The 24,341-nt window shown below is 39.5% G+C and overlaps 6 protein-coding genes and 1 pseudogene across 7 annotated transcripts; 5 read left to right on the forward strand and 2 right to left on the reverse strand.

Annotated features, from left to right (window-relative positions):
- Window positions 1-523: 523 nt before the first annotated feature.
- LOC110751050 (ubiquitin fusion degradation protein 1 B pseudogene) lies at window positions 524-1,584 on the forward strand (annotated as a pseudogene).
- A 1,350-nt stretch (window positions 1,585-2,934) lies between these two features.
- On the reverse strand, window positions 2,935-4,273 carry LOC110751049 (6-phosphogluconate dehydrogenase family protein). Its single transcript, XM_021951467.2, has one exon. It carries the CDS (start codon window positions 4,225-4,227, stop codon window positions 3,193-3,195), a length of 1,035 nt encoding a protein of 344 aa, XP_021807159.2. The 5' UTR covers window positions 4,228-4,273; the 3' UTR covers window positions 2,935-3,192.
- A 1,931-nt stretch (window positions 4,274-6,204) lies between these two features.
- Window positions 6,205-8,680, forward strand: LOC110750962 (cytochrome P450 77A3-like). Of its 2 annotated transcripts, XM_021951356.2 has the most exons (3): window positions 6,205-6,316; window positions 6,748-8,339; window positions 8,454-8,680. In XM_021951356.2, exon 2 carries the CDS (start codon window positions 6,775-6,777, stop codon window positions 8,323-8,325), a length of 1,551 nt encoding a protein of 516 aa, XP_021807048.1. In that variant the 5' UTR covers window positions 6,205-6,316; window positions 6,748-6,774; the 3' UTR covers window positions 8,326-8,339; window positions 8,454-8,680. The 2 variants fall into 2 exon arrangements, with proteins under 2 accessions (XP_021807048.1, XP_021807047.1); XM_021951355.2 differs by having other exon boundaries at window positions 6,748-8,680.
- Window positions 8,681-9,735: 1,055 nt separating this feature from the next.
- On the forward strand, window positions 9,736-12,009 carry LOC110751096 (tRNA/rRNA methyltransferase (SpoU) family protein). The gene has a single exon (XM_021951523.2). It carries the CDS (start codon window positions 9,986-9,988, stop codon window positions 11,840-11,842), a length of 1,857 nt encoding a protein of 618 aa, XP_021807215.1. The 5' UTR covers window positions 9,736-9,985; the 3' UTR covers window positions 11,843-12,009.
- Window positions 12,010-13,944: 1,935 nt separating this feature from the next.
- On the forward strand, window positions 13,945-19,488 carry LOC110751070 (Nucleotide-diphospho-sugar transferases superfamily protein). The gene is made up of 14 exons (XM_021951489.2): window positions 13,945-14,482; window positions 15,151-15,206; window positions 15,338-15,512; window positions 15,940-16,041; window positions 16,280-16,351; window positions 16,757-16,873; window positions 16,980-17,057; window positions 17,429-17,491; window positions 17,572-17,668; window positions 17,873-17,951; window positions 18,024-18,235; window positions 18,475-18,620; window positions 18,763-18,885; window positions 19,002-19,488. Exons 1-14 carry the CDS (start codon window positions 14,396-14,398, stop codon window positions 19,149-19,151), a joined length of 1,557 nt encoding a protein of 518 aa, XP_021807181.1. The 5' UTR covers window positions 13,945-14,395; the 3' UTR covers window positions 19,152-19,488.
- A 165-nt stretch (window positions 19,489-19,653) lies between these two features.
- On the reverse strand, window positions 19,654-21,656 carry CB5LP (cytochrome B5-like protein). Its single transcript, XM_021951418.2, has 6 exons — window positions 21,499-21,656; window positions 21,065-21,181; window positions 20,890-20,930; window positions 20,698-20,775; window positions 20,513-20,604; window positions 19,654-19,865 (listed from the first exon to the last, which is right to left on the reverse strand). The coding sequence occupies exons 2-6, from the start codon at window positions 21,141-21,143 to the stop codon at window positions 19,799-19,801; spliced, it is 357 nt and encodes a 118-aa protein (XP_021807110.1). The 5' UTR covers window positions 21,144-21,181; window positions 21,499-21,656; the 3' UTR covers window positions 19,654-19,798.
- Window positions 21,657-22,106: 450 nt separating this feature from the next.
- Window positions 22,107-24,132, forward strand: LOC110751113 (senescence/dehydration-associated protein At4g35985, chloroplastic). Its single transcript, XM_021951543.2, has 5 exons — window positions 22,107-22,849; window positions 23,118-23,236; window positions 23,318-23,484; window positions 23,576-23,660; window positions 23,757-24,132. The coding sequence occupies exons 1-5, from the start codon at window positions 22,241-22,243 to the stop codon at window positions 23,923-23,925; spliced, it is 1,149 nt and encodes a 382-aa protein (XP_021807235.1). The 5' UTR covers window positions 22,107-22,240; the 3' UTR covers window positions 23,926-24,132.
- Window positions 24,133-24,341: the final 209 nt, after the last annotated feature.

Raw genomic sequence — 24,341 nt, forward strand, 5'->3', positions numbered from 1 at the left:
AAATAAAAATACAGAATCCCTTAACACAAATTGGATTTCCTTATGCTTAAAGAACTATATTTGGTCAGACCGAAACAAAAAAGACTAGAAATCTCTATAAATTATAAAATATAGAAAAGGGCACTTGTTTTCACACCGAAACAAAAAGGATTTCCTTATGCATCAATTAGTATCACACCGTTGAGATAGCTACTTATCAGATTGGGCAAAATCTTCGAGGATTATGAACGGCTATAATCCAATGCTTGGCTAAAAAGTAAAGGATTATGAACGGCTATGGTTACATGCGAGTTTAATGAGATTAGGATTCGTTTTTAGTTTCGTTCTATGTATTTTATTTTCAATTTCTGTTTTGTCCCAGTGAGATTAGGATTTCCTTATTCTGAAAGGATAGGATTTTGGTCTGAATTGTTTATAAATATAAGTCCACTTGTTCTCACACTTGGCATAACAATAAAAGAAACCCATTAGAGTTACCTCAATCAAAGACGATCCATCAATATCACTAATCTTCTTCTTCTTTTTTGACAGTGCAAGCAAACTTGGTGTAGATGGACTTTGAGCAGTTTTATCGTTGTTACTCTGTCTCCTCAATTGGCAAGCCACATGCGGAAAACGGTGATAAAATTATAATGCCGCCGTCGGCTCTCCATCGCCTTGTTTGGGGTCCACAGGTGGCCTACCCTATGCTGTTTCAGCTCAACAATCCCAATTCTGAATCTGGACGAGTTACTCATTGCGGGGTCTTGGAATTTGTTGCTGATGAGGGCTTTGTATTTTTACCATCTTGGATGATGCACAACCTGCTTTTACAAGAGGGTAACCTTGTTCATGTCAAAAGCCAAAGCCTTCGGAAGGGAACATATGTCAAACTGCAACCTCACACCAAGGACTTTCTTGATATCTCAAACCCTAAAGCCGCTCTGGAGACTGCGTTGAGGAGCTACTCTTGTTTAACCATCGGTGACACAATCATGCTTCCTTATAACAGTAAGAAGTATTACATCAACATAATTGAAACAAAGCCCTCCTCTGCAATCTGTATAGTTGATACCGACTGCGAGGTTGATTTTGCCCCTCCTCTTGATTATGTGGAGCCTGAAAAGAAGCCAGCACCATCCACTCTGCCAATAAAGAGACCACAAGAAGCTGATGAAGACGAACAAGAGACACCTGAAAAGATAGCGAAGTTCAGTCCCTTTACTGGTTCAGCCAGACGATTGGATGGAGAACCGGTCTTGACACAATCCGTTGCACATGCAGTTCCTTCTCCTCCTGAACTCAAGCAGCGCCAACTGGAGAGTGAAAATAGAACCAACAAAAAGGGTTCTAAGTCATCAGCTTCTGCTTCAGTTCAACTTTCTGGAAAGCTTGTGTTTGGTTCAAATGTCAACCGGCCCACGAATGCAACCCCAAAAGTTGCCCCAAACAACAGCAGCAGGCAAGAGCCCCCTCACAAGTCAGAAGAGCCAAAGTTGCAAGCATTCACAGGGAAGAAGTATACCCTGAAAGGGTGAAGTTAGGGCATATCGATCCTTCATCCAAAACATACGAGCTGCTATGATTAAAAGCTTCGATAACATGTAACACCCAGGGAGGGAGAATCTGTTTCCTTTGTAATTTCATTGTTCTGAATTTATTACTATCAATTAAAGCAATTGCAATTTCCATATTTTCTGATTCTTCCTTTTGTAATTTTCATACATAATTGGTATTCTTCAACAGACCCCAGTAGCTAAGCTTTCCCGTCAATCTTAATTCCAAGGATATGTAACTACATCCATATCTATTAATCATACCCAAGTTCCATCTTCAACCTTCCACCTATGTAGTCGATTATAGTCATTCTACGCAAATATATTCAACTTATCAAACACTACTTTGTTTTACTAAACACATACGAGAACGGCTATGGTTGAAAGCCTGGATAACAAGTAACACCTAGGGGGGAGAATTTGTTTACTTCAGTATTTTCTTGTTTTGATTACCATCAGTTATAGCAATTGCAATTGTCATCTTTTCTGGTCTCTGTTTTTCTCTCTCTTTTTTTCATACATAATTGGTATTTTTTGGCTTTTGAAATAACTGAATGTACGTATTAATTATCTTTCAGTATAATTCTCAGTCTAAGTCTGAAGAAAACTATACTCTTGTGCTAATTAAGTTAAGGCCATCACTCATTCGTTTTTTAGGACATGCCAAAGTCCCGTGTGACATGCCATGCGACTAAACCATTCGAATTCGACATGGCTACTGCTAGGGCAAAAGCAGGACTGTACAACGTTTTTCTATTTATGACTTGCTTTGAGGACATGTTAATCACCTAGAATCCCACTAGAAGAGCACTCTTCTTTACCAATTTCAAATTCTACTTGCGCGTTGTAAAAAAGTTCTGCAAAAACAAACCAAACAAATAGTTTCATTTTGAAGGTTAATCCCTTCATTCCAATCCTTGCATTTCACCATTGATGAACAACAATTTTCAATTAGATTTTACTCAGTTTAGCAAATAAACACAGCCATAATCCAAAATGAGTATTGAAAAGAAGAATGATGAAAAACCCACCATACCCAAAAAGAGAGAAAAAAAAACAAATTTCTTCCACAAAAGAGAGCAATTCTAAAACCAACAAAAACAACCAACCCCGTAACCAAGAGAAGAAAATGAATCATACAGAAAGTGACAAACTCAGCCAACACAGTTTAGTTTCTTAATTATCCATTTCTCAACATGTATGATCCATGTCAAATCTAGGTCCTGTATAGTCTATAGTAATTCAGCTAAATGCTTAATATCTACATATTTGGCCTTTGACTCTGTTTTCACTGATCAGACTAGCTGATAGTTGAAGCAACGGAATCCATTAGTGCCTAACAGAGAAATGGAGGAGGGAAGAAGTCAATTAGAACATAATGAGAACATCTAAAAGTCAGTTTAGAAGATAAAAATGGGAATGCAACATTTTGCCTTCAGAAATCAATAGCTGGGCTACTTTCACATTGCTGGAGTTGATACTTTATGAACCAAACATACTAACATCTAAAAGCTTTTATTTTTCTTAAACTTTCTCTGTCAGTAAAACCCACAAATTTGACACAACATAAGAATTGGTGAAGATTCAACCCCACACCAACTCACATTGATTGCCTTTGCCTCCATAGAATTGATACAACAATGCTCGCAGAGAGTCTTTATTTTGCAGGGGCAGATTCAAGTGAAACATTATTAAGGCGCTCCAGAGCCACAATAAGCGCCTGGGTACCCAAATTGCCTTCCCCATGAGCCTTCAACGACAAGTAAAGCTGCTGAGCCAGAGCCAATCCAGGCAAAGCCAAACCCATGTTCTGGCATTCCTTCAAGCAAATGCCTAAGTCCTTCACAAAGTGGTTCACATAGAATCCCGGCTCGAAATCCCTCTTCAAAATCCTACCTCCATACAAATCCAGCGACTTTGAACCAGCCGCACCCACTTTGATCGCATTTAAGAACAGACCCACATCGAGACCAGCCTTGTGAGCAAAGACCATGCCTTCCACCAGACCCACCATGGTTGAAGCTATGACTATCTGGTTCGATAGTTTCGCGAACTGCCCTTTTCCACTGCCACCCATGTAATTAACTTTACCCATGAGAGCAAATAAAGGTGTCAGCTTGAGGACGACGTTTTCATCCCCGCCGGCGAGGATCGCCAGAGTTCCGCTTTTGGCCCCGACGTCACCGCCAGTGACGGGAGCGTCGACTGAGAAGCAGGATTTGGCGGCGGCGGCCGAGGAAATCTCGATGGCGAGGGAGGGTTCGGATGTGGTCATGTCCACGAGGATGCCAGCGGGTCGGAGGCCCGAGAGGGCCCCGGTGGTGGGGTCCAGGAGGACGGAGCGGACGTCGGAGGGGTAGCCGACGATGGAGAAGACGACGTCGGATTGGGAGGCGACAGCGTTGGGGGAGTGGGCCAGGTGGGCTCCGAGGTCGACGAGGGGCTGGGCCTTGGAGAGGGTGCGGTTGAAGACAGTGAGGGAGTAGCCGGCTTTGAGGAGGTGGGTGCACATGGACCGGCCCATAACGCCGGTGCCGATCCACCCGACCCGGGTGTTTGATGGGGTCACGGTGGAGTCGGATGACGTGGCGGTGGCCATCGAACGGCGGAGGCAGAGGCGGGAGAGACCGGTAAAGTGAGAGAGTGGGCGAAGGAGTGGAAGTGAAATGTGTTTGACTATTTTGATTGTCATCGCATTATCTCATTTTGTCTAAGCGGACGGTGACTTTGCGGTTCTCATTTTTGTTCATAGAAAATCAACGGTTGATGTTAGAGAGCAAGGTGGCGGGTTCTCCAATTGGCCAAGAGGCATGACCCGCCAAAGTTTGGGTTTTGACACAAACCCAACAACCAAATGGGCCCATGGATCTGCAGTTATGCAACCCATCTTCGATTTTTATATCAAATATGAAAAATTATTGAAATTTTTTCCAAACTGATAAACGACACATTAGTAGTGTGTGAGAAAAGCCATTTCCTTCCTAAATTTGGCGAAGAAAATAAAAAGAAGATAAACAAGACATCACCACCTATCCCAAAACCAGAGCATTAGCATTGGAATTGATATGAAGAGTGAATCTTTCGAACTAACCGATTTCACATTAATGTAATGTGAGCATGAAATTGTTGGCGAGTATATCCTATTCTATTAGGGTTTTATTTATTTTTTCCTTTTGTATAAATATTATGTAATTAGGATTCCACTTATTTCCTAATTAAACCCTACTAGGGTTTGTAACCTTGTATTATAAATACCTCCTTTCGGAGAATGAAATATATCAGAAAATATTCTGCCCATATTGTTTGACTTGGTATCAGAGCCAGGTTGGGATTCCTGTCTCCTTAGAAATCAAGGATACAGAGGTACAATTACTATAGAACGGATCTTGTCCAAGTAAGGTCATACAGATGTGGAAGGGTACACAAATGCTGATTGGGCAGGTTCAGTTACAGATAGGCGCTCGACATCTGGGTATTTTATATTTGTTGGTGCCAATCTTGTTACGTGGAGGAGTAAGAAACAAAAGGTGGTGTCTCGATCTAGTGCTGAGGCCGAGTATCGGGGAATGGCTCATGGTGTATCTGAGTTACTATGGTTGAGGAGATTATTGAGAGACCTTGGTTTTGGGCCTAAGAAACCCATGGATTTATATTGTGACAATACGGCTGCGATTGCAATTGCTCATAACCCGGTACAACATGATCGTACAAAGCATGTGGAGGTTGATCGAAATTTCATTAAAGAAAAGTTGGATGCGGAGATTGTTTCCTTTCCGTTCATCCGCTCAGAGTATCAGTTAGCCGATGTTCTTACGAAAGCTGTTTCTACAAGTATCTTTCGCAACCCGCTTGACAAGTTGGACATGTGTGACGTCTTTGCTCCAACTTGAGGGGGAGTGTTGGCGAGTATATCCTATTCTATTAGAGTTTTATTTATTTTTTCCTTTTGTATAGATATTATGTAATTAGGATTCCACTTATTTCCTAATTGAACCCTACTAGGGTTTGTAACCTTGTATTATAAATACCTCATTTCGGAGAATGAAATATATCTGAAAATATTCTACCCATATTGTTTGACTGAAACTGACATTTATCTCCTGATATAGGAACTAGTTCACAAGCCAGAGTATAATAAAATAATAATGATCTCTAATTTATGCAATTACCAAACAAATTAAAGTCTTAATGATATGTATTTGTTGTTCCGGAATCTCATATAAATTTGATTATTTTGTTGTTAAAATGATAATAAATGAAAAAAAAAAAACAACAACTAACATCGCATAAAATACATGAACATAATATAAGTTTAAAAACAAGCATAAATCAAAATACATCATAAATATTTAAATATAGGATCCAAGTATAGAGCCTTCATTATGAAAAAAAATACCTTTAGAGTACGGAATATTTCATATGAGCTCTAAATAAGACTTTATCCACCATTTTAGAGCCCCATTTGGGGATGCCCTAAGTAATGACACTTTCACCAGCCCAACCAATGGAATTCATTGCTGTCAGAAAAGGGAGGACGCAATCGCAGAAGAACACGAGGAGGAGATTGACCAGCTGATGCCAGCAGCAGGTGGCGTAAAATGAGTAGGTGAAACTCCATTTATGATCTCCAACAAACCATACAAATCCTAGATATTATGAGATGGACTGCTAACTAGTCTTCTATGGTCTTGATTCACAAAGAAGGGAGAAAATAAACCTGCTTTTAACAGGAGAGAGAGTGTGTACGTGCTCCAAAATTGAGCTCCTGCGCTGCGCCAAAGGTATCTAGACTGCAACTTCAAGCTCATATATCTCTCTCTCTCGTAGTTTTTGCTTTAAGCGTCATAAGCTTTTCTTTGATTTTAGGACGCTGTGTTTTACAGCTTTTGCTTTTTCTTGCTGTGTGTTACAAACTTGTGATATTCTTCTTCTCTTCATTTATTTTCCTCAGTTGCTCCATTTAGCGCTTTTCTTCGTTTCAGGAGGTTTATATTTCATTTATTTCTTTGAGTTTTTTGTTTTTATATGTTTTTGGCTACTGAGAAGTTGCTCTCTAGATCTATATATATATAGAGTTGTTTTGGGTGAGAAGTGAAGGGTGTCACATGTTGCATGAGACTTGATGATATGTACGTCGTCTAAAGTCATTACATTTATTGGTCGAGCTGATTATGTTGTTGTTTTTTATTTGTTAAATATATTGCATATATAGCTAAGCAGCTAAGCTACGTAGTGATCTATGGAGATGATAATGGACCTCTTGTTCCTGTGTTTGGGGCTCGTGTTTCTCCGGCTCTGGTGGCGCTACTGGTCGGTCACCGGGGGAGGACGGAGGAACCTGCCCCCAGGGCCGCCAGGGTGGCCAGTGGTGGGAAACCTGATCCAAGTCATCCTCCAGCGTCGGCCCTTCATCTATGTAGTCCGTGATTTACGTGCAAAATATGGTCCCATCTTCAGCATGCAAATGGGGCAACGCACTCTCATCATCGTCACCAGCTCTGATCTCATCCACGAAGGCCTCGTCCAGAGAGGTCCCGAGTTCGCAAGCCGCCCCGCTGACTCCCCCATCCGCCTCATCTTCAGCGTCGGCAAGTGCGCCATCAACTCCGCTGAGTACGGCCCTGTCTGGCGCACCTTGCGCCGAAACTTCGTCACCGAGTTGATCAGCCCGGCCAGGATTAGGCAGTGCAGTTGGATCCGAAACTGGGCCATCCACTCCCATATGGACAGGCTCAAATCCGAGGCGGCTGCCGACAGCAACGGCGGCGTTGTCCACGTCATCAGCAACTGCAGGCTCACTATCTGCAGCATCCTCATATGCTTGTGCTTCGGGGCTAAAATCTCCGAGGAGAAAATCAAAACGATTGAGACCGTTTTAAAGGAAGTTATGATGATGACCACACCGAAGCTCCCGGACTTCCTGCCAGTCCTCACTCCGTTGTTCGGCCGGCAGGTGAGAGAAGCTAAGGAGCTGAGGAGGCGGCAAATGGCGTGTTTGGTTCCACTCATAAGAAACAGAAAAACATTTGTTCAAGCTAATCAAAGTAGTGATGGTAATATGATGAGCCCCAAGGGCGCTGCGTATATTGACTCCTTGTTTGAGCTGGTGGTGCCTGGAAGAGCTCAACGGTTGGGAGAGGAAGAGCTTGTCACGCTTTGCTCGGAGGTCATCAATGCCGGGACGGATACGAGCGCCACGACGCTGGAGTGGGCTTTGCTCCATTTGGTGATGAACCAAGGAATCCAACAAAAGCTTTACAATGAGATTGTTGACTGTGTAGGGAAGGAGGAGGTGACTGAAAGTGACGTTGAAAAAATGAGCTATCTTTCTGCGGTGGTTAAGGAAACGTTTCGGAGACACCCGCCGAGCCACTTCGTCCTGTCGCACGCGGCGGTGAAGGAGACGGAGCTCGGAGGGTACACCGTCCCGGCGGATGCAAGTGTGGAGTTTTACACTGCATGGGTCACTGAGGATCCGGATCTGTGGAAGGATCCGGGTAAGTTCCGACCCGAGAGGTTCTTGGAGGGCGACGGGGTTGACGTGGACGTCACCGGGACCAAAGGAGTGAAGATGGTACCGTTTGGGGCGGGCAGGCGGATATGCCCAGCGTGGACTTTGGGCACTTTGCATGTAAACTTGCTGCTTGCTCGGATGGTGCAGGCTTTCAAATGGTTGCCGGTTCCGGATGCCCCACCCGACCCGACTGAGACATTCGCTTTTACTGTTGTTATGAAGAACCCTCTCAAGGCCATCATTTTGCCTAGGTCATCGTCATCCATCATCATCTGATACTTTTTTTTATGGTTGGTTTAATCAGTAATTATAGTTATTGCTAGCATTTGTCTTATTAATTTCATAGAATTTGTGTTGCTGCATTAATTGTTTGTGGTGTTCCCTTTTCTTGGCTTTAAATTTAGGACGAAGACCATTCAAGACAACCAACAACCATTCTGCACCATCCACCAACTACAAGAAATAGGGATGATTTCCTTTATGGATTTTGTTGGGTTTTGAAGAGGTTTTGTCTGTAAAATTTATTGCTGTAAGATTTTAGATATATTGCCTTTAATCCAACTCCCAAACAGTTTTTGAATTCATCGGTCAAGTCAAGTAAATTCAATGCAAAATATTGTTTTTATTTTCTGATTTAGGGTTTGTTTCTTTTAGAGGTGTATGTTTGTCCTTCGGGTGTAGTTTCATTTTCTTATTTCTACACCACCGCAGAGAGTCTGGGCAAAAGGCCCCGGGGGTTGAGGGTACTTAGTTAAAATATATATTCTTTGCTACCACGTTGACGTTGTTGTTATTGAGTATCTGGATTAGTTTTTCTTAATCTAATCCTAGGTTCTTTCTATATTGTCATCTAATGCAAATTGTTTTCAAACCTGGACCACAAGTTCTTAAAGAAAGAAATAAAAAGTTGTCTACTTCTGATTTGCTATGGTTGTTGGGTGATATCTTCTCCAGTTGACGCTTGAAAGTACAGATGGAGAATGTCTCTATGGCATAGTCGAATCATATATGCTTAGATATGAAATCAAGTTTTCTTTGAATTGCTGGAGATATGTTTCTGTTGTATTTATAAATGTATAAGATTATCACATAATATGAGAGAGATTGTATTTACTTTTATGACACTGCAATTGATAATATTGTTTCCTTTATACTCCAATTTATAGACGATCGTTCATCTACTCAATCAACAATATTTACCTACATTTATAACAAGTATATTATATTTCACTTCTTGTTTCCGATGTCTCTAATAAACATGATAAATACTGTAAATAAACCTCCAAAAATAATCAAACAAAAAAGTGAAAAACAATAAATCATAAAGGAAAATACTTCCCTCCTTCTCCTGCTTCTCCTGTAAATAAGAGCTCCTAAATTTTTATCAAATGATAATATGATATGCGTGTAGAAATTTATCTTTTTGTGTTTTTAATAACTTATTTTTTCACATGTGTCAAACCAAACTATGATTTGTATGGTCTTCTTCCGGTGAAGGAAGCAAGCAGTATTCAATCAAAAAAGGTGGGAAGCAGTCATCAAATTAAAAAAAAAAAAAGGTGAGAGCATGGAAAGGGTATTTCAGTCACTTAGCTCAAACCAAAGTCAGTCGGGTCGGCACACGGGTTGGTTCAACTCGGATGTCCTAGGGCAACGACGTCGTTAAAACAATAGAGTATCTTATCTTCCAAGGTTGTCGTTTTAACCTCCCCGCCATCGCAGTCGGTCTAATGCTCATTCATCTTCCTCAGTAAGCTTCGGAGTGGAGCAGCTCAGCGATACTATGAGGCATGGACTGTGGATAAGGTACACAGAGAATCAAAAGCCCTATACTTTCTTCAGATATTGCTTCTAATTTAAGTTTGGTTCTTTCTCTATATCCTGTTTTATGCTTTCGAATTCGGTTTTCTGATTTTGAAGTTAAGTGAATGCAATAATGTCCACTAGTTTAACAAAGGGCCAAGCATTTCCCTTGGCTTTAAGAATTTGTTCAAGACCCACCTCAAAGCCCCAATCTTTACAAATTGGTTCTCTTCCAAAACCCCCACTAAACCTTAGTTGGGGGAGGCTCACTAAACCTTCATGTGGGTCTGGTCAGAAAATGTATGGGATGTCCCGTTTGGTTCATTTTTCAACCGATTCCCGTTTTAAGATGCTAGAAAGTGCCGTTCTTGCAAAACCCAGAAGCGTCTCTAGCGGATTCAGGCTTAGAAATGCCACACAGAATTGGCTTTTGATAAGAGGCAGAGCTTTTTCGAGTTGGTCTGGTCAGAAAGTTAATGGAGGGAGTAGTGTGGCAAGAGCTGGTAAAAGACTCCCGTGGTTGCCGGCAGACAAAGCCAAGGGAGCAAAAGGATTGGAGAAAGCAACTACTGCTAAGACATCTATTTCTTCTTGGGAGGAATCTGCTAAGAGGTTAGAGGAAGTTAATGATAATGCTTCTTGGGGAGAATCAGCAAGGAGCTTGGATGGAGACAGTAGTAAGTCCTCTTGGGACAAATCAGCAAAGAGGTTAGAGGAAGAACCAAAGACGAAAGCTGGTCGTTCTTCTTGGGAGGTGTCAGCGGAAACTTATGTTAGGAGAAGTGGCCCATCAGAACGGGGGAGAAAAGAAAGTAGAACTGGAATGGTAAGTATGGCACATGATCGGCAAAGTGATTACCGCGGGAGGGAGAAAAGATTGGAGGAAGCAGAGACAGAAGGAGATGAAAAAGAAGAAGAAATGGAGGCTGTTGATGATCCAAGGTGGGATCGTATTCAAAACAAGTTCAGGGGAATGGAAGATGTTAAATCTGGACGTGAGAGACCTGAGTTTCGAAGGTGGAATAGGCAGGAAGATTGGGGTAAGAAGACATGGAAAGAGGCTACAGAATCGTCTGTGCCTAGGATGATTGGCCAAGGTGTTTATGGCGTTGGTCCAGTTTTGGCCGCTTTGTCGGCTGGAAGAAGAGAATTTTATGCATTGTATATTCAAGAAGGATTGGATTTGAGCAAAAATAATAGGAAGAAGAAGGACAAGAAGGGATTTGAGAGAATTTTAATAATGGCTGATAAGCTTGGATTAAGCGTAAAGGATGTGTCCAAGCATGATCTTAATATGGCTACTGATAATCGACCTCATCAGGGTCTGGTGCTAGATGCTTCTCCATTGGAGATGGTAAAAATTAAGGAATTGGACCCTGTTTCAGTTGAGGAAGATAAGTGTTCTCTTTGGGTTGCTTTGGATGAGGTTACAGATCCTCAGAATTTGGGGGCAATCATCAGGTCTTCTTACTTCTTTGGAGCTTCAGGGGTGGTGTTATGTGCCAAGAATTCAGCCCCGCTTAGTGGTGTTGTGAGCAAAGCAAGTGCAGGCTCACTTGAGCTAATGGAGTTGAGATACTGCAAGAATATGATGCAGTTCCTAACATCCTCGGCTGAAAATGGTTGGCGAGTTCTTGGAGGTTCTGTTTCTTCCAGAGCTATACCGTTGAACGAGGTTGTGCCTAGTGTGCCAACAATTCTTGTTCTGGGCAGTGAGGGCACCGGGTTGAGGCCTTTGGTGGAAAAATCTTGCACTGATTTGATTAGAATCCCTGGAAATATTCCTGTGGATGTAAGTGCTGGTGGAGCTGATGATATTGAAACTGGGGAAGTGAGTCATGGGTGCTCAGCTGAAGAGTTCCAATCATTTTTGGCTGTGGAGAGCTTAAATGTCAGCGTTGCAGCTGGTGTGCTTCTTCATCACTTAACGGGAAACAATAACGAGAAAGATGGTCATGTGGTTAATCAGCAGACTGGCGAACTTGAGTGAGATTCTATAGACACTTAACTGATTTTGTTGCCCCAGAGTTCTTCATTTAAAGTAGCCTATTAAAATAGGATAATGCTCTTTCATCATAAACATTGTAAGCTATATTAGCACTTTTTAGAGCTTTATCTAAAACAGGGAGTAGGTTTACAATTTTGATTTTCATTAAATTGTTCTCATCACAGTTCATACTACTGATATATGTGGATGCTATTACTAGTATTTGGAAGTAAAAAACTTAGCAACAGCAACTAATCATCGTCGATGCTGTGTTATGAAACTGCTGCTGTCATCTTTCCTGCAACTTACCATTATAAAAAAAAACACGTCCATTTTCCTCGTATTTGTGAGCTTGGTATTCTCATGTTAATGCATGATTATATGGAAGTATGGTTTGCTTTGCATTGCTGATTGCAGTATTGATAGCTAAGTGTAGGCCCTACATATAAAAAAAATGTGTTCTTTTAATACAAGCGATAGCATGCTCATTGCCCTAACCAACTTGAATGCAAAGGGGCGGAATCACCTATATATAGTTGGTTTGGAGCATACGTTATGTGGTTTGAAAGGGTGCCCATTTTTCTTTGATTCTTCGTGCATTTCATTTTTCTTTGATGTTTGCCCATCCTTGGCATTGGCAAAGCCAATTTGAATTCTTCCTTTTTCAAAGTCATTTTCTGAGGCTTCATTGTTATATGATGCGTGTGATAAAGGAACTGCACTTTCCACGCCATTCATTATCTCAGAAAATAAAAAATAAAAATTGTTCCTTCCCACGTTAATTATACATCCATCAACATGGTCAATCGGCTCCAAAGCTAGCAACACCATGCTTATTTATATGGTCCCTCTCCCAGCTGCCTTTCCTTAGCATATTAAGGTAACCAGCCCATTGACAGTCAGTTTTTATACAACTGGCTCCACAATTTCCACTCTCTTAATAATTAATCTCGATATGCAAAGGACTTATAGCTTAAGTGGTTAAGAGCTATTACTCATGCACTTGAAATTCTGTATTCGAATTCCTCTCAATATTAAGTGGCAATGTCAAATAGAAGAAGTGAAAGCAGATGATTTGAATTGAAGCTGAATTTCCCAAAGTCAACCACTCATCCATGATGAAGATGCACGAGAAACATAACTTTTCTGTGATCAAGTTGTACTTGTAAGTTGTAACCCGCCTTCACCATGTGACCACAAGATGATGGTGTTTGTAAACACACCCAACAATCATATGCCGTTTGTTTTGTGGCCCCATAAAAATGAACTCTGGTCTAATCAATAATTAAGTTGCTATATAATTTATAAATAATATAATTCTTCTTCCTAGTCAGATATGCATTTATTCAAATACAAATGGAATATTCTTGTAGCATATTTTTTTTCTGGTCGAAATTCTTGTAGCATCTTACGCATCTTGTCATGGCCAGGTATTTTCTTTTGAGTCACGGCACTTACTAATTTCTTTTACTTGTGGGGGGATCCACTAGTTCGAAACTAAAAGAAACAAATTTGAAATCTCCTCTTGTTGGAGAAAAAACTTATAGTTGAAGTGATTAAAGAACATTACCGTTACACCTGATGTCATAAATTTGATAACTGAAGTGTCATAACTAGGTTTTCTATCTACTGCATTAACGGGCGACGTAATGAAGTTAATTTTTTTCGGCAACCAAACTATATTAATTACTATTAACTAGCCGTCTTTTAGTGGTAGATACCTCTACTTGATGATGTCTTATGTACGAATTATGTAGATTGAGAACCATATATAAGAAACAAAATCAATTACGAAATTTCCTTCTTTTTATTTCTGAATTTCCTCCGCAACCAAAAGGGAAGTAAGAAAACATTGATTGAGGCGTGGAATTAGCAAACAAAATGAGAGTGAATTGTAATAAGGATACGCGACGCAAAACAGTGTTCATTAAAATGACAGCGCATTGGAGATTCGGATCATAAAGGAAGCATCTTCCCTTGTTGACACGACGACACCTCACGCGCCCTTTTTTTCTCAATTTCTGACAGGGAAATTGAAATTGAAATTGAAATGGTTTTATGTTTTTGTTAATACCTATAAATAACCAACATGTGCATTATTGTAACGGTCTCTCTACGGACATTTGAGTCTTTTCGCAACCTTAAAAAAGGAATAAGCCAGCAAAAGACCACAGGGGATTTTGCTGTGTCTGTGTGTTGTGTGGTCAATGAGGCCCAGCCAGCCAGCCTCCAGAGACAGAGAGCCAATTAGCCTCCTTCCCTGTCTTCGAAATATAAAATTACGCGCTCTCTCTCACTCTAACCCCCTTTCCTTCTCTCTCTCTCTCTCTCTCTCTCTCTCCGTTGCGTTTATCGACGCTGTTCGACTTCATCGGCCATGGCGATCTGAGAGAATGTCTGCGGCTTCTCTCCTCGCCATCTGTGTCTCCTTCCTCTAACTCTACCGAGCAAAACGCACGCAACTCTGAGAGAAAGAGAGAGACTTGCATAAATTACAGAGAGTCATAAATAATTAAATAAATAAATTATAGATATATAGACAATTGCAGGAGCATAATGTCTGCATTGGATCCTGTCGATTCGTTCCTCTTCTCTCTCAGCAGAGCCTTTTGCAGTCCGGTAGCAGTTTTCGCCCAGATCCAGGTTTGTTTCCTCTTCTCTTATTCTTTTCTTTTTTCTTTGGTGATTTTTTCGTCCGTTCAGATCCCCGTCCTTTTGGTTGCCGAGAAATTTCGGCGGAAAGTTTATTTCTTTGTGTTTTATTTCTATTTGGTGTCGCGAGTGGGCTAAATTGCCTGGCACAATTGAAATTCGGGTCCTGAAATTGCCCCCAATCCTCAGATTCGATTTTTTGAATTTCGTTTATTTTAGTTTATGGCGGCATTTTTTATTTTTTATTTAATTATTATTACAGACGATTAAGCTTCCAGTTTTATGAATTTGGAGTAATTTTCGATTGCTCTGTGAAATCAGTATTAGTTGCATAATTGGGTCAAGTATTTGATTTCTGGGTGATGGAGAAGTGAGAAATCCACAAAATGAGTCAAAAACTAAAAAATAAACTGATTTTAATGATTTTTGTGTTTAGAGTCGACTATGTTACTGCTAGATTTCTCAATAGCTTAGGTGATTATGTATTTTATTTTCTAATTGAAATATGACTTTCCCTTTAGGAAGTTCCAATTAGACTCTTTTGGGCTCCGAAATTTGGAAGTTAAATATCATTACAATATTTAGACTAAAATAGTTAGCTATACTTCCTTTTGGTGGGTTATACTTACACATATCTAATTTCTTTATTGGTGCTGTAGGGATGTCTAATCTGTTTGATACTTGCTTTCGGATGGGCTTGTGCAGCTTATGTCAGGTATTTGAATGAATAGTTGACTTCAGTGTAGTATCAACCACTGGCATGACCTCTATGCTCATTCAATGTTAAACTGCCAATCTGTGCTTGATGATCAACGTTTTTCGTTTTCGTTCTGTTTCCCTTATCAGGAATAGAGAGATTAAAAGGATGAAAGATAGTATGCAACGTGGAAATAGCTTTGCTTTCCTTTGCCATGATATCACTGAACTTGAGCACTCAAATCAGCTCAAACTGCCTAGCGTATCAGTTGTTATGCCTTTAAAGGGATTTGGAGAACACAATTTACACAATTGGACAAGCCAGGTCAGAATAATGCATTTCTCTGCTCCTGTAAATAGATAGTGCTCTTCATCAATAATTTTTTTACTTTTAAAGCTAAGTTTACTAGGCATGGTATCCATTAGTATTTTTGTTTATAGATTTATAGTTTTGCACACATAGATCAATCTTCCGATAGGGATGCTAGAGTCTTCTTTGCTTTAGAGTGTGGGCTGGTTTGTGAGTATATATTCTTGCTTAGGAACAAAAAAGGATTTGAAGCCAGTTACAATGTGTTGGACACTTTCTGAATGGTTAGGCTATCATGTGAAGTGTAAAAGATTCTAGTTAAAGATGGTGGCTAGCAGAAATCCTTGTGCTAGCTGATTTTTGATATGTTAAATTTGTATTCAGGGTTTTCCCTTCAATATGGTTTTGACTGTTCATGGTTTCGTTTTGTTAATGAAAACAGATCACTTCTCTCTATGGTGGTCCCTTAGAATTTCTTTTTATTGTGGAAAGTACCGACGACCCTGCATACCGTGCGGTATCTATGTTACTATCTGAGCTTAAGGTATAATAACTCGCAGTTTTTTAAATGTAAATTAGCTTAATGTTCAGAAGAAAAAAAAAAGTATATCCAGGACAAAATCATATAGCATATGCTTGGAAGCAAAACTTTATCCCTTCTGGATATTTTTTGAAAGTGCTGTTTGTTGAAACATAACATTGTTACAAATATCCTTGTGCTTACATATGTGCCTATGTGATCTATTTTAACTGCTTACTTGTTTACCATGGTTCCCTTACAGGATGAGGTTGATGCTAAGGTTGTTGTAGCTGGCCTTTCAACAACCTGTAGTCAGAAAATTCACAACCAATTGGTATGTATCTGGTAATGCCAGCTTTCCTACTATGCTAGTGCAATAGCAAGGTTTTACGCAATTTGCATTTTATTTTATCATACAATCCTGTGTCTATAATTGTTCTCTATGCTGAGATGCTTTTCTTTATGGAATACAGGAATATAAATTTGTTACTCAGTGTTAATAGTGTAGGGTTATATGTCTAGACTATATAATGCGTCAGACTGATTGTTTAATAATTCCTTTGGGGATTCATGTAGAAGGCAAAGGAAAGCTGCACTTACAATCAGATCTCGAAATCTGAGATTGAGACTTATTGCCTATTCTTGTTTAAACTTCCTGCATACATGGTTTGAACTTTGAAGCATGTGATTCTCTAGTGACTAATCATGTCAGTTACTAGATCGTAATGTCCTTTCGCAGGTTGGAGTGGAGAAAATGCACAAAGACAGCAAGTATGTATTATTTTTGGATGATGATGTCAGGCTTCACCCTGGGTCAATTGGAGCCCTAACAGCTGAGATGGAGAAAAATTCTGACGTATGATTTTTGTTTGCTGACACTATATTCAGCCTATCTTATACTTCTGTGTTTTGTAAACTGTGGGTTCTGTTATGCTGTTAATTCTGTTTGAAATGACGTGCAGATATTTATCCAAACTGGATACCCTCTTGATTTGCCATCGGGAAGCTTAGGGAGTTACTGCATTTATGAATATCATATGGTACCTACTTGTCCCCCAGAATTTGTCATATACACGTATCTGTAATTTAATGTTGGTACACGTGTATATAATTTATGACCAACAAATGAACCAATGCTTTCAACCTTAGAACCAATGTTTTTACTTCTCTTGTAGTCTTAGTTCATGTTTTCTCTTGAAATTTTAGAGGCCAAGTGATTGTGTGGGAACTTTGTTTACTAATGCTTATGCAATTGATCTTCTGTACATGTGATGGCATCTGTGTGTATGCAGTAGGGTTAGATAAAAGTGACATTTAGTAGTTATTTCTTGTATTTTATCTTAAGCTTCCTATACTATATATCTTCATTGTAGTCTGACTCCTAGTTATCTGGAATTTGTTTTGTCTGCAGCCTTGCTCAATGGGCTTTGCTACTGGTGGAAGGACATTCTTTCTGTGGGGAGGGTGCATGATGGTAAGTAGCAGTTACCTTCTTAAAGTCCTGTGTGCACCATAAATCAACATGCTTTTTTAACTGCTTTAAATTGTTTGCAGATGCATGCAGATGATTTTAGACTTGATCGCTATGGCGTGGTCACAGGACTTAAAAATGGTGGTTACTCGGATGATATGACTCTTGCAGCTATAGCCGGTAATATACTCATTGATGTTTTCTATGCCACTGATCTTGTCAGATTACATTGTACCATGTTCTCCTGGGATTTGGTTATTCTTTAAGTTGAAACCTTAGGTTTATGATACTGTCATTACCTTCATCCAAGGCTTTCTCCATGATTTGGTTCAGTATGGTCTAAAGTGGCTATTTATTATTGCTGATGTTATTGACCTTTTCCAGGAGCTCATAAGAGGCTGATCACGTCACCCCCAGTCGCAGTGTTTCCTCATCCACTTGCAAGTGATCTTAGTTTTTCAAGGTTCGTAATGCACACTTGTTCAATTCCAAAAATGTCATATTTCATACTTACATCTTTGGACTTGTAATGTAGGTATTGGAATTACTTGAGGAAGCAGACATTTGTATTAGAATCATATACAACCACAGTTAACTGGATAATGAACCGTGCATTGTTTACCACCCACTGCTATCTCTCATGGGGATTTGTAACACCATACTTAATGGCCGTTGTTCATATCACCGCAGCCCTGAGAATGTATATTAAGGGGTATTCAATCGAGGAAACAACCTTTACTTTTGGTGGTGAGCACTCTAGTTTTCCTTATTAGGTAGGTTAGTGGCATTGATTTAAACCATAATTATGCAGAAAATCAGTATGCAAGATAAAGTTTGATTCCCCATCTATTATCCATCCATCTATATATCTATCTATCTATCTATCTATCTGGAATTAGAAGTTCAAGGTGGACATGTGCACCATTAATTTTGAGTCTTATTTATGCAATATTTGGAGTTTTAACCATTCATCCACCCTTTCCCAGGATTGAAACTGGTAAGCTGCCTGGCTGCATGCACATTGATCGAACTTCTTTCAATGTGGAACCTGACCAGGATAGAAGTTCATCTATGCAACATGTTATCACCAGAGGCACCTAAACTCTCACTTGCTTCTTACAACTGGGGACTTGTAAGTATCTCTCTCTATACAGTGGAAGGACTCTGAATTTCATTATGGATGTTCGTATGTCTTGAATGCCGTCTATTATTGTATTGCATCACCATTTAACTCCAGTACTCTAATATGCATGCACTGGTTTTGGATTGGGCAGGTATTTATTGCAATTCTAGTAGATAATTTTTTATACCCCATCTCTGCCTTCCGTTCACATTTCACCCAGTCAATAAATTGGTCTGGTATTCGATATCACTTAAAGGATGGGAAGATATTCAAGGTATGCTGGCTAAGACCTTTCTTAACTTTAAGAACTTTAGCTTTTTCCTATATATAAAGCAAAAAACTATAAGACAATGTATTTTCTGAATGATTTTTGATATATTTCCACTCAAGATTGAACGAAGCAAGGATATGGGTCCAGTATATACTGATTTGGGAGGAAAGCATTTAGGAAAGAAAGGAGCTCCTCCAAAATTATCATTCCTCAGCTCTTTGGCCAGAAGTTTGGCACAATGGCGTCAGCCCAAGAAATATGATAGCTAGTAGTAAAGTAATGCGTTTGAAGAAACATATCTTTTGATCAGTTTGCCCAGCTTTCAAGATCGGATGGGCAACGGAGAATGCTAGAAGAAAAATTTGTTGGGGTTAGATTGGTTGGCCATTCAATTATTGATTTATTTAAGTGCTCTAGAAATTTTAGTTTCATTTTTTAAAACCCCATTCAATCCATTTGATTCTTCAGCCTCAACCCCCACCCCGTCCCGGTTGATTGATTTGTAATTTGCACTCTCTTTTTCTTTTTTAGTTATGTAACTTAAATTCTTATACAGCTGAGATTCAAATGATAGTAGAGCTTTGATTTCATATGCTCTTATGCTTATACGTTAATCCCATCTTGGTCAGTGATTCTATTCAGTTGGCATGTAAACTGTAAAAATTAACTAGATTAATAACTAAAACGTATGTCTGCACGGTGCCCATTCAATTTAGTCAGCAGTTTAATGGAAAAGCTTCTCACTGTTAGGACTATTATGAACCAAATCCATTAACAGGTGATAAATGCAATACTGAAACCAACTGGAAAATGTGTGTATACAGAAACAATACTGCAATTAAGACAAAATTCAAATAGAAGAATAGATCTCAAAGTACATTATCTCACTGATCATATAAAATTACACTCTAAATGGTCACAGCTTCAGATCACCGATATAAAAGTCGTTAATCATGTCAAACACTCGGGTAGCATGCTGCGGCCTACCATATGAAAAGTAAAGACAACATGAAAATGTCAGCAACATCCCTGCCATAACTTTGCAAATGCAAAAATATGTGCTAATGTAAACATAAGTAAATGATTAGGAAGATAAAAGGATGAACAAGCAAATTTTAGTTTTTGACAGAGTTCATGAGAACAAGAATTTCCAGCTCCCCTGTTTCAGAACTATTTATGTAAGTTACAGATCAAGTAATTATTATCACACCATTGGAGATGCCAATAAACAACATAATTTTGCACAAAGTAAGAATACAACATATTAGCCAGAGCATGAGAGATGTCAAAGTAGGAGTTCATTTTCCACGTTTGTAGTGCCATTCTAAGAGGAAAACCATTACATCAATTGCCAGTATCTTGTCTGCATTTTATTTTCCTTGCAGCCAGTTCAAGGCCTCACAGGAGGGTTGACGAGACACTAAGTTAAAACCTTTTGTCTTAAACCCAAGTAGATGGGGGACAAAGGCTTCACAGAATATTTTTCAGTCACATACATTAACCCAGCCAGTGAAAAAATTGAAAAGATCAGTTGGTGAGACTTCACCGTAATTTTTTTGGAATGGATGGAGAAAACATGCTTATTATTATATCCAAACATCTAATGACAACGAAAACAAGCAATACTTACCCGAAAAATCCTTCAGTTGAGTCATCCCCAGCATGATCTAAGATGGCATCACCACCTGGGTGCTCCTCTACATATGAGGTAACATCATATACCTAATTTTTTTTTTTTGTTTACACAAGGAACATGCAAGTGTTAATACACAAGAAGCACAAGAGACCCAAGCAAATGAAAAATCGTTATGTTACCTTGTCTTTGATAATTACCCAACAATCTGTTCTCTTATTATGCAAAGAGACTTCAGCTTTAGTGTAAATTCTGGCTGGCTAAAGAAAACAGGTCATATGAAAAGAAAAAAGAAGCAGCAAAGTCAATAAGCATGTCTGACAATGAAGATAACACAAATATTTTCTTTGGGTGTAATTAAGATATACAATTACCTTATCATATGTAACGTTTGAATCAACTTTTTTTGTATGCCCTGCATTCAGAAAGATTTTTTTTTTTTTTTTTACAACTCAAACTTGAAGAAGATATATTTATCAAGGTTCAAGCTTTTAGTCTAATAAGACCTTTTTATTTTTACTTTTCAAGAAAGACAAAAAAAGGAAATACCATATTTTGGGCCTCGTGGGATCAAGATGAAAGCTACCAGAAGAATAACCACAACCAGTGCGACCGCAGCTATCATCATATCTCAAGCTGAGCTCCTCAGACTGCTGAATCAGAATTCTAAAACCAACAAATGAACAGATCAGAAATGTGGTAAAACTTCACACAAACTCAGGCTCCTTGCACGATCGAATCCAATGAATGCTAGAAAACAAGTACATATACATACAAGGATAAGGCAGGCATTGTTTGGGTTTTCATTTTTGTAACCCAGCAGTTGACTAACTTTCTAAGAAGTGCATCAAGTGATCTCAGAAAAACAACCGAGTGTTTGGGTCATGAAAATGTGTTTAGAATTTTCAGCTGTTTTAAAGTTTCTATCTTTTTTAATCCGACGAGCAATTAGTAAATAGAAGGATGAAGATGAAGAGAGAGACCTGCAGATTTAAGGAGTGGATTTTCCGGCGATGGTGGACTGAGAGCTTGAAAGGCGGACGCGCCCTCAGATATCTTTAGAGGGAGAATGTCTATAACTCGGACTCTCTCCTTCGTGCTGAGATAGTGTGGCCCGTAGATGATAGTAGTACACAATGGGCCTAATGGCCCTGGAGCAGGTGGCCCAATTGTAGTTCTGCAACATTCGGACATAGGTATGGACCATACTAATTAGATTACATTATTAAGGCATGTGCATGTTAGGCCAATTGACCAAGGTAGTGTGTTCGACTTCTTATATCCAAATTCAATTCCTCTCCCGTACATTAGAGTAGTTTGAATATCGCTTTGTCGAAAAAAAGGAGAGAAAAGATTGCATTAAGGCCCAGTGTATAAACCCATTAGCATAACAACCCAGCACTGTACCATGGGGTTCTAGGACGGATGAGGCTGAAACTTGTCTGAACCCACGATCGGGTTCACACTTCAAACTTGAAACTTGTCTGCAAGGTTTGTCTGTCCTTTGCCGACTATCTTTCTTCAATCAAATTATTGTTAAGACAGTTGTCCCGCTCTAATAAATTTTCCTCCACCGAAAGCCACATTATCTTAGCACAAAGTACTTCACGCAATAGAATAAAGTTGCGAAAAGGGAATCAATTCCAATACAACTTTTTTTCCTTGAAAAACAAACACAAAAACAGTTTCCTTCCCAGCAAAGAAAGAAAGTGACCACAGCAAAACATGGGTTGCTTCAGTTCTCGCAGTTCCACATCCAAAACCTCATCTCCCATAGAACCACCACCCTATCAAATTCAAAATCAACATCAAAATGCTGCTCAGCGATACCAAGAACCCCAAAATCTCCAACAACAAGTCCTCCTGCAAATCCCAGGATGTAGAGTTCACCTCATGGATGAAGGAGAAAGTATAGAACTTGCAAACGGTGAGTTCATCCTTGAGAACATCTTGGACGAGAATATTTCTCTGGCCACCATAATCAAAGTTGGTGATGAACTTCAGTGGCCCCTGACAAAAGATGAGCCTGTTGTAAAGCTTGATGCTTTGCACTATCTCTTCTCTTTGCCCATGCATGGTGGTGATCCTCTGAGCTATGGTGTCACTTTTCCAGAGCAGTATGAAAGCAATTTGGGCTTTCTGGATTCGTTTTTGAAAGAGCACTCTTGCTTTAGTGGCTTGAGCACATCCACCAAAACTAACAAAGGTGTTGATTGGAAGGAGTATGCTCCAAGAATGGATGACTACAATAATGTGTTGGCAAAAGCAATTGCTGGAGGGACTGGCCAGATTGTCAAGGGGATCTTCATGTGTAGCAATGGTTACACCAATCAGGTCAGTTTTTGCCATTAAAACCCTACAGCATATATTAGTACTAATCATAACATAACAACAAAACAAAGATTGTTTCAAGAATTTTTTTTAAAATTTGTTTCTGAAATGTATCATCAATCAATCAGGTCTGTTTTCAGTTCATGTTTCTACAATTAGTCAAGTAGTTATATGGTAAGGTGGAGTAAAGTATAATCAAATGAACACCCTCTGGGTTGATTTCTTGGAAACGTTTAACAATTATTTGAATGATCATGGGAGATGAAAACAGCTTCAAAAAGGAGGGGAAGTGACATTGGCTCGTCCTGTTGAGCAGAAAAGTTATGTCAAGGAACAAGGAAGTAATTCTGGTGCCAAAAAGAAGAGTGAAATCAACAAGAGCTTGAAACGGTAGCCCTCCAATTAAACACAATATGTGATCATAAAAGGGTTTTTCCTCAAGTTAATATACTTTTTTTGTTGCTAATTCAGTGTGAGAAAGTTGTCAAAGATGACATCAAAGCTCAGCAAAACTATGCTTGATGGGGTTGGCATTGCGACCGGATCAGTGATGAGACCTGTGGTTAAATCCCAGGCAGGGAAGGCATTCTTTGCCATGGTTCCAGGACAGGTCCTCTTGGCTTCCCTTGATGCCGTCAGTAAGTTGATCAAACTCATATTACATTCTTTACATTGTCAAAGTCACAACAATATTTACATACTAAAATGGTCCATCCTGCAAAACTGCAGATAAGATTTTGGATGCAGCTGAAGTTGCAGAGAAGCAAGCTCTTTCTGCTACCTCTGGTGCTGCTACTAGAATGGTCAGCAACAGGTAATAATTCATGGCAAAGATAGATATATATACAATTGAAGGGTCTTGAAGATTATTGTTGAAGTTTGGTATATTTGACTTGGATTTTGGTATTAGGTTTGGGGAAAGTGCAGGGGAGGCAACTGAGCATGTGTTTGCAACAGCAGGGCATTGTACAAACACTGCTTGGAACATCTTCAAAATAAGAAAGGCCATCAATCCAGCATCATCTGTCTCTACAGGAGTATTGAAGAATACAACCAAAAGCAAAAGCAGAAATTCTTAAAAGCCAATCTGAGATTTATCACTCGTCATTCACTGGAGGTTGTGGTAAAAAATGTGTAAAAGAAAATTCCTCTATAGATTGTTGGTCCTAATCTTGAGTCTTCACAACCGTTGTGTAGAGGCCAAGATTCTTCATGAATGTAAACTCTATTGGGGTGTGTGAATTTCTGATCAAGTTAAAACTTTCTTCTTCCTTTTTTTAGTACAAGCGATAGTCAGGGGGTTCGAACTCAAGACCTCTGCTCTGCAAGTCAATGCCGTTTTCTCACACACACAAATGATTTCTTCTTCCTTTTTTTTGTTGTTGTTGTTATTGTTGAATGTGTTGGGTTGTGAATTATTGAGGTGTGAGCTAAATTAACTTATGCAAAGTTGACAAACAATATAATGGGTTGGGAGGGAACTAGCCTTGCAGCT

Source organism: Prunus avium, chromosome 7, assembly GCF_965620075.1.
Source record: "Prunus avium chromosome 7, drPruAviu1.hap1.1, whole genome shotgun sequence".
Classification (NCBI taxonomy): Eukaryota; Viridiplantae; Streptophyta; class Magnoliopsida; order Rosales; family Rosaceae; genus Prunus; species Prunus avium.

What these genes read in the sequence shown, in the direction of transcription:
- LOC110751049 (XM_021951467.2), bottom strand. Translation starts at nt 4,227, where the DNA reads ATGACAATCAAAATAGTCAAACACATTTCACTTCCACTCCTTCGCCCA.
- LOC110750962 (XM_021951355.2), top strand. Translation starts at nt 6,775, where the DNA reads ATGGAGATGATAATGGACCTCTTGTTCCTGTGTTTGGGGCTCGTGTTT.
- LOC110751096 (XM_021951523.2), top strand. Translation starts at nt 9,986, where the DNA reads ATGTCCACTAGTTTAACAAAGGGCCAAGCATTTCCCTTGGCTTTAAGA.
- LOC110751070 (XM_021951489.2), top strand. Translation starts at nt 14,396, where the DNA reads ATGTCTGCATTGGATCCTGTCGATTCGTTCCTCTTCTCTCTCAGCAGA. An exon ending in CAGTTTTCGCCCAGATCCAG is followed by an intron (nt 14,483 to 15,150) that starts GTTTGTTTCCTC and finishes TTGGTGCTGTAG; the next exon opens with GGATGTCTAATCTGTTTGAT. An exon ending in GCTTGTGCAGCTTATGTCAG is followed by an intron (nt 15,207 to 15,337) that starts GTATTTGAATGA and finishes TTCCCTTATCAG; the next exon opens with GAATAGAGAGATTAAAAGGA.
- CB5LP (XM_021951418.2), bottom strand. Translation starts at nt 21,143, where the DNA reads ATGATGATAGCTGCGGTCGCACTGGTTGTGGTTATTCTTCTGGTAGCT. An exon ending in GGGTAATTATCAAAGACAAG is followed by an intron (nt 20,605 to 20,697) that starts GTAACATAACGA and finishes AAAAAAAATTAG; the next exon opens with GTATATGATGTTACCTCATA. An exon ending in TCAACTGAAGGATTTTTCGG is followed by an intron (nt 19,866 to 20,512) that starts GTAAGTATTGCT and finishes TTCATATGGTAG; the next exon opens with GCCGCAGCATGCTACCCGAG.
- LOC110751113 (XM_021951543.2), top strand. Translation starts at nt 22,241, where the DNA reads ATGGGTTGCTTCAGTTCTCGCAGTTCCACATCCAAAACCTCATCTCCC. An exon ending in ATCAACAAGAGCTTGAAACG is followed by an intron (nt 23,237 to 23,317) that starts GTAGCCCTCCAA and finishes TTGCTAATTCAG; the next exon opens with TGTGAGAAAGTTGTCAAAGA. An exon ending in GGCTTCCCTTGATGCCGTCA is followed by an intron (nt 23,485 to 23,575) that starts GTAAGTTGATCA and finishes GCAAAACTGCAG; the next exon opens with ATAAGATTTTGGATGCAGCT.